This window comes from Ochotona curzoniae, unplaced genomic scaffold (genome assembly GCF_017591425.1).
Source record: "Ochotona curzoniae isolate NIBS_2020 unplaced genomic scaffold, NIBS_Ocur_1.0 contig_4148, whole genome shotgun sequence".
In the NCBI taxonomy this organism is placed as follows: Eukaryota; Metazoa; Chordata; class Mammalia; order Lagomorpha; family Ochotonidae; genus Ochotona; species Ochotona curzoniae.
The window spans coordinates 668,479-676,446 of record NW_024466146.1 but is presented as its reverse complement, the minus strand read 5'-3'; the positions used below and the strand labels follow the sequence as shown (position 1 = coordinate 676,446).

Genomic DNA, 7,968 nt, shown 5'->3' with positions numbered 1-7,968 from the left:
AACAGGATAGCCCTGCAAGATTGGAGGGTAGTGTCAAAGGTGGGGGGGAAGGTTAACTCCCATGATTCTCTGCTCAGATTGACACCATTATGCAAAAGAATCTGAGTTCTACTACCAAGAAAGAAAGTACATGATTTAAGATGAATAAATTTTAAGTCTCCCAGCACATTTCAAAGAACTCTAGGATCACTTTGAAGTTTACCTTCTTCTAATGACTTTTTATAAAAAACGGGTCCCGGGTTCAAACTTTCGTCTCTGTTTGCCAGCATTTCTGCAGCAGTTACATCCATCCAACTGCAGAGGCAGGCGGGGTCCACACACACACACACACACACACTCTCACACACACTCAATGTTCTATAAACAGATTTATGAAACCAGGATAAAATAGATAAACTGATTCCCTAGCTTTTTTTCTTTTTTTTTTTTTAAGAAAATCTTTTCTTTGATTATGATGCTGAAGGGCATGATGCTTTTCCTTTTATCTTGAAGGATCCAAATCAGAAAGGGGGGGGGGAATTGGAAAACCTACACGTAGGCTTATAGCAGGAAGAAACGAAGGGGCAGATTTCCCTGAACATGTGAGCAGAGCTTGTTGGATCATGTGTTCTGAATTAAACTGACTTAAAACAAACAATAAAACGTCCTTAGGTTTCCTTCAGCCAAGTCAGAACCTCTGGCTGAACCGGGTGTGGACGCACACCGTCCTTCACTTTTCCTTAAAAAGGAATGTTTATCTCAACCAAATTAACAACCAAAGGGAAACCTCAGGTTTGCGCTGCTTTGCCTGTAAAAGTTGCGGTCTTCACAGTTACGCCTTTCCACAGGGAGACACTTTGGTTTCCTCTTTTGTCTCTTACAACAAAGACAGGAGTGGGGGTTGGGGGGAGAAATGCATTCCTGTTTTGAAAAGCAACAAGTCACCACATCTTTTCAGGGTCCTAAAGGAAATAAAACACCCTCTTTTCAGTCTCCTGCCTTTCCCCAAAAGATGACAAAGTAGCAGAATGTCCCCAAGCACTCCGTTACCCCGGGCTCGTCCTGAGACCTTCTTGTCATTTCCTTCGCATCTTCACATTAGGATTCCGCCAGGCAGGCCTCCCAGTACTTTCACATTCTCGGTTTACAAGACTTGAAAGGAGTCGGGGAGCACAGACAGGCGGGAGGGGGCGGGCAGGGACAGAGGGTAATGCCTGACCCTGGAAATTAACCCATCTGGGCTCCAGTTTGGCCCCAGTGAAAAGAGATTATGGTTTGACCACCGCCTGACAAGAACGCTGCAGGAGGCCCTCCCTCTTCTCAACAAAGCAGCCGGCCAGGGCGGGGGCTGCGCCTCTCCCCCAGGCCTCACCGCAGTGAGGACAGGCCACTTGCCTTGCAGCGGGGGACAGCCCTGGGCCCCGCTGGGCCCGCAGCCGGGAACCCCACAAGTCTCTACTAGTGTCAGTCTGCTGAGGCCCAGGCCGGCCATACCGTTCACCATTCACAGCATCAGAGGCCTCATCGCCATCATCATCGTCTTCCTCAGTCTTGGCCACAAGTGTTTTTTTTTTTTTTGTCCAAACCACTTTCCACCTAGGTCTCCCTTCCAACTCCTACTCCTACCCCAACCCCTCCAAACTCCCTCCCCCAAATCTGTAAATAACTCCCACCCAGGTCACTTCTCTGGGCTGGGGGTTTAGGGGCGAGGGGTGACCCAAACAAGCCCCCAGCAGCAGTCTCCCTCCCCCTCCGGGGGAGGCGGGCGGGGGAGGGGCCGGGGCTCATACCGCAGTCTCCCCCTTGCTGCTGTGGCTGAGTCTGTGGTAGAAGCGGCGCCACGACTGCAGGGTTTTGCCCGACCAGATCCAGAAGCCGGTGGTGATGCCTACGATCATGGTCATCAGGTACTTGATCATGAAGACCGTGAAGTCGGGGCTCATGGGCGGGAAGTGGCCGGGCGGGCAGGGCACGGCGTAGCTCTTGCACGTCTGCAGGAGCCAGGTGCGCTCCCAGTGCTCGCGGAAGGCCTGCTCATAGAAGTAGCAGGCGAGCACGATGGTGGCGGGCACGGTGTAGAGCACGCTGAATACGCCGATGCGCACCATGAGCTTCTCTAGCTTCTCGGTCTTGGTGCCGTCGTGCTTCATGATGGTGCGGATGCGGAAGAGCGACACGAAGCCCGCCAGCAGGAAGGACGTGCCAATGAACAGGTAGACAAAGAGCGGCGCCAGCACAAAGCCCCGCAGTGCGTCCACGCTCGACAGGCCCACGTAACACACCCCGCTGAGCAGGTCCCCGTCCACCTGTCCCATGGCCAGGATGGTGATGGTCTTGATGGCGGGCACGGCCCACGCGGCCAAGTGGAAGTACTGTGAGTTGGCCTCGATGGCCTCGTGGCCCCACTTCATGCCGGCCGCTAGGAACCAGGTGAGGGACAGGATGACCCACCAGATGGAGCTGGCCATGCCGAAGAAGTAGAGCACCATGAAGAGGATGGTGCAGCCCTCCTTCTTGGTGCCCTGCGCCACCGTGCGGTAGCCATCCTCCGAGAAGCGCTCCACGCACACGGCGCGGTCCTCCAGCAAGAAGCCCGCCACGTGCGCCACGGCCACCATGAAGTAGCAGCCCGACAGGAAGATAATGGGCCGCTCTGGGTAGCTGAAGCGTCGCATGTCCACTAGGTAGGTGAGCACGGTGAAGAGCGTTGAGGCGCAGCATAGAACGGACCACACACCCACCCAGAGGCGGGCGAAGCGCCTCTCCTCCTCCTTGAAGTACATGAGGCCATTGGCACGGCCCGGCTCGCACGGGGCGCCACAATCGCGCTCACCCAGGAAGCGGTAGCCCAGGTAGGGCGGCACTTTGAGCTGGCGGGGACACGAGAAAGGAAAGGAGGAGCGGCCCCTGCCGTCCGCAGCCCCTGGGGGCAGCGCGGTGAAGGGCAGGTCCGGCAGGTAGGGTGCGGTAGGATAGGCGGTGGGGCCGCCGCCCGGGCCCCCGGAGCCGTCGGACGTGTTCTGGCCCACGCAGATCTCGCCGGCGCCGTGCACCGGGAAGTTCTCGCAGCGCAGCCGCTCGGGCCACTGGAAGCCGAACTTGTTCATGAGCGCCTCGCAGCCCTGGCGAGCACGCTCGCACAGAGAGCGGCACGGCGGGATGGCCTGGTCGAGCACGGTGCACACGGGAGCGTACATGGAACACAGAAAGAAGCGCAGCTCAGGCGAGCACTGCACCTTCACCAGCGGGTAGAACTGGTGCACCTCGAGGCCCGCGTCCTCTTGGTTCGTGTGGCCCAGCAGGTTGGGCAGGATGGTCTGGTTGTAGGCGATGTCCGTGCACAGCGGGATGGAGATGGGCTGGCAGAAGCCGTGGTCCGGCACCGAGATGCCCTTCTCGCCGTGGTAGGGCTGCGCCCCGGCGCCCGCGGGCAGAGCGCCCAGCAGCGCCAGCAGCAGGGCGCACAGGCCCGGGGACGAACGTGACACGGCCGCGCCGGAGCCCCGCATCGCCGGCCCCGAGTGCAGCAACGCTCTCAGTCTAGGGAGTGAGACGAGGCGGCTGGGAGAGGCTTGGCTGCGGAGAGGCGCCGCCGCGCCCGGCGCATGAGAGTCCTCCAGGCGCCGGGGCCGGGCCGTGGGCGGCGCGGAGCCGAGGGCGCTGCCGCTGGGGTGCCTGCGTCGCGGGGGCGAGGCCCGCCAGCCGCGGGGACGCCGCAGCCGCCTCCGCCCGGCACCCGCGCGACGCCGGGGGTCCCCCAAACTCGTCGGTTTGGGCAGGGGGCGCGGAGCTGGAGGGGGCGGCCCGGCCTTCTCTGCCGAGACGTAACGGTGCGGCTTCTTTCTCCGCGGCGAGGAGCAACAAGCGTCTCCGGCTCCCCTTCAAAGTTTGCCCAAGTCTCTCGACACCCCCCCCGGCCCCAGTGCACAGTGACGCGCACGCCCCCCGCACCAAGTCCGGCCCCCACCAGGCCCGGGCCGGCGCCGCCGCCGCCGTCGTCTCCGCCGCCGCCTCGGAGGTGCTGCTCCGCCTCCTCGCCTCGAGGCTCGGCTCCCCGCCGCCGCCTCCTCCTCCTCCTCCTCCTCCACGCCCCGCGCCCTTCTTCGGCCCCAAGTTTCAGCCCCACCGGCTGGCTCTCGCGGAGTCCCACCGGCGCCTCAGAGCCTGGAGTCCGGCGACTCGTGTGGGGGAGCGCAGTCCGTCGGCGTCTGAAGCAGCGAGGGCCCCCTGCGCCCGCAGCCTGAGCTCGGCCTCTCCGGCCTCGCGCAGCTCTGGCCCTCGGGAGTCCCGACGCCCGCCCGCCGCCGCCGGCCGCCGAGAAGGAGCGCCGAGTAACGCCTGGGAGCCGCGCCGGTGGCCTGAAGAAGCGTCGGGCTCGCGGGACTCGGCTGACCCGCCCCCTCCCCTCCCCCCATTCACAAACCACTCCGGGGGGCGGTGCCCGCGCCCCCTAGAAGCCCAATGGCAGTCTTTGTTTTCTCTGGAGTCGCCTCCGGATTGGGTGGAAGTCGGAAGGGGCGGGCGAGGGAACGGGGTGGGGACGGTGACTGCGGTGCTCTGGGCGGATTCCTGAGGGGAGGGGCGGGGGACCGGGAGGGAAAAGTTGGAAAAAACTTTTACCCTGAATTCACTCAGGGGGAGAAAAACGCACCAGAAGGAGAGTTTACGTGAAAGATTTGTCCCTCTTTTAACTGCACTGAATACACACTCCTGGGCAGAAGGGATCGTTCGCCACAGGGTTTTTGCCTGGGAGAGCTGAGAAGAACGCCGCGCCTGGGTCGGGGAACTACTGGAACCCGGAGTCACCTCAGTCCCGGTCCCGGCTGAAAACGTGGGCTTTGGCCGAGGGGGGCTCGGGGCAGCGGAATCCTAAGGGTGCGGTTCGAGACGGGATGTGAAGGGGGCGCGTCTTGAGAATGGCTTTTTAGCCCCCTACCCCGCTCCACCCCAAACCCAAACAGACCGCGTGAGGCCGCGGTCCCCTCTCCCCTCCTCCTCTCCGAGTTGTAGAGGGGAGGAGGGGCGGCCTCAGAGGAGAAACCGGAGTTGGCCGAGGGGGCCGCGGGAAAGCAGCAGGAAGTGCAGACCCTCCAGGAGAGAGCCGGGAAGGGGGGGCCCGGGTCCTAGGCCGCTCCGCCCGCACGCGCGGCCGGGCCCAGCGTCTGCCGCGCTGATGTGGCCGGAGCGCGGCAGAAGGAGACCGAGACGGCGCGGGGGGTGGGGTGGGGGGGAGTTATGAAAATAACCTGAGCCCGAGTGCTCGGAACACTCCGCACCGCCTCCCACAGCCTCTGAGGTGGCCCGGTGCTCCTTAACTTCTGCGGGCCTGCGGCCTGTGGGGAGCCCGTTTCGTTGAAGGAGAAGAGTCTGATTTAGCATTTGGAATCTGCCCAGAAAAGTTGCCATGCGTGTGTCAGACACCAGTACGATCGCTCAAGGGAAGAAGAAAAGTGTTTCCAAATCCCCGAAGAGGGGTTCCCCCTTGTTCCCGGGAGCGCGTCCTGATTGGCAAGCGTTCTTTTGTTCTCGAACAAATCTGCCTCCTGCACTGTGCTCGGGGGCGCTCACGCGCTGGCGGGGTCGGAAGTGGCGAGGGGGCTTCTCCCCTTTTTGGGGGGGCAGCAGGGGATGCCAGGAATCCCTTGCAGGCAAGTTACGTAAGTGATGTGCTGAGGAAGAATCGGGGTGGGGAAGAAAAGCTAGCCCCCGCCGCCGCTCTTTCTCTGTAGAACCCCTTGCTTTCCATTCTTTCTTCTGGCGAGGGTCCCAGGAGCTTCTGACCGAGTCGGGCGGCGGCTGAGGTTGCCGACCCCAGTGCGCGGCTTCTGATTCTGGAATCTCAACCGTGTTCATCGGAGTTCCCTCCATAGCAGACTCGAATTTCCTCTGTCTTCTGTGATCCCTGACGTCTGCTGGGCAGCCTGCCCACTTGACGGTTCTTTGTCGCTTCCCACTCCTGCCGATCCATCCACAGAGCTTCAGGCTTTGAATCCAGCGAGGTTGCCAGACTGCTGGCCTCCTCGCCCTCTCCCAAACAGAACAGTGTCCTTCTCACTCCCGTGCATCACTTTCCCCTCAGTCTCAGACTGTTTTTTTGCGGGGGAGGAGAGGGGATGTCTGCCTCAAGGTCATATGAAGGAGTAGTAATACGGGATCCCCCCACCCCACTTTCCTTTAACTATCACCTTGGTTCCCTAACCTCAGGGAGCGTTGCTATTTTGTGAGAGGGGGCTGTTTAAAAGACAATGCGGCCCCTTTGCTTTGTCCTTGCGAGTGTGTATGGTAGAGCCTCAAGTTCCTTTTCTCTCCCCGTGAGCCTCAGGGTAGTCACCCTTTCTGAATCAGATTTTCGTGCTTATTCATCAGGCCACTGATCTAAGTTATCTCTGCTTAGGGAGGGAGACATGGCGAGCACTGTCGTCAATAAAACGAAAACTGACAGCTAAAATGCTGTCTCTAGTGCAATGACAACCAGTGTAGCTGATGAACGGGGACTCCTCATGCTGCAGCCCAAAGCCCACCGCTGTTAAGTGTAAGGGGACTAAGAGAAAAGAGAGCCTTTAAAAGTACAATGAATGAGATATTTTTTTAAAAAAAAAATCTGCACAGAGGATACAGAAACCCCATCCCAGATGGTAAATGTCACAAATATATGCACTAAGAGAAATTGTTTTAGATTGTTTTGTTTTCAAAGATGGTTTTTCCCCCTAAACCTTCATGTAAAATTACTACCCCAAATTAGACTTTGCTGATTGTGAGTGGGTACCATAGCTATCCATGCTTTGCGTGGAATAGAATGCTGTGATTTCAAGGCATAAAGAAGGAGAATATATCATAACAAGTCAATTCACAGTATAAGGGGCTAAATAGTGTGTTTGCAGCTCCACAACAGATGTAGCCACATTGGTGTGCTCTCTGTCCAGGATCTGCTGAATTCTTTATTTCCAAGCAATGCCTACCACACCCAGCCCCCAAAGCCACTCATTCCTGTCTTCTTTGGAGAGCCCAGGGTGGAAAATTTTGTAACTGTCTGCAGCAAAAAACTTCCAGTCCTCCCTGCCCTTTAAAATAACATAGGCCTTTATTTCTTCACATCTGTTCATAGAGTTCCACAGAAAAGTGTTGGTATTCATTGGCTCCGGTTTTCCAAATGCTACTTATTTTGGCCACATCCCAGGTTTATCTACATTCTGATGTCAGGTCAGATTTGAAAATGGTCACCTCCTTAGTGCCACAATTGTGTGGTGGTAATGAAACTCTTAAGCTGCAAGAATGACTCATGTATGACCAGAAAGTTTAGCTTTTAACAGGGCTTCTCATTCCAGCCTCCCTTACCAGACCATTTTGACCTTGAGGACTTGGAATGTTCAGTCAATTAATGGCAGGTTGCCACTAATTGGAGCTCATTGTTTTGTAGGGTGTTGATCATTCCTTGGGAGGGGAACATTCTTATCCCCAAAACAGCTTGAAGTTTTCTGAATGTCTGAAGTGTCCAGATTGAAGACCGGGAGAGCCATGTTTTCATTACTGGAGGAGTATGGGTCCCTTTCTATAGAGATGCTTTGTTTAGTAGGTTCTGGCCACTAGATCTGTTGACCTCTTTATTGTTGAGCATTTTGTTAAAAATGGATTATAGTGTAACAACTGGAAGTCTGGGATCTTAAAACAATGAATAGTTAGTATCCCATAGTTTCTGTATGTCAGGAAGGTGTGTCCTTAGCTGGGGCCTCCTGCTTGGTCTGTCACAGAGCGCGGTGATGTTGATTGGATCTACAGTTGCTTCAAGGATATGGACAGTTATCAGTCAAATCAGTTCCTTGCCATGTGAGCCTCTCATGAAGCAACTCATGATATGGCATCTGAAAGGCGGTGTGATAACGGGGGCAGGGGAAGACAGACACACAGGTAGTAGAGTGACTACATTACAGGTAGTAGGTAGTGGGAGAAATGCTGTCATCCGTGGGTTCATTCCTCAAATGTTTGCAAAAC

At 57.2% G+C, this 7,968-nt stretch overlaps 1 protein-coding gene across 1 annotated transcript; it reads right to left on the bottom strand.

Moving 5' to 3' along the window:
* Positions 1–1,223: 1,223 nt before the first annotated feature.
* On the bottom strand, positions 1,224–3,859 carry FZD7 (frizzled class receptor 7). Its single transcript, XM_040984403.1, has one exon. It carries the CDS (start codon positions 3,486–3,488, stop codon positions 1,764–1,766), a length of 1,725 nt encoding a protein of 574 aa, XP_040840337.1. The 5' UTR covers positions 3,489–3,859; the 3' UTR covers positions 1,224–1,763.
* Between the last annotated feature and the right edge of the window lie 4,109 nt (positions 3,860–7,968).

What these genes read in the sequence shown, in the direction of transcription:
- FZD7 (XM_040984403.1), bottom strand. Translation starts at nt 3,488, where the DNA reads ATGCGGGGCTCCGGCGCGGCCGTGTCACGTTCGTCCCCGGGCCTGTGC.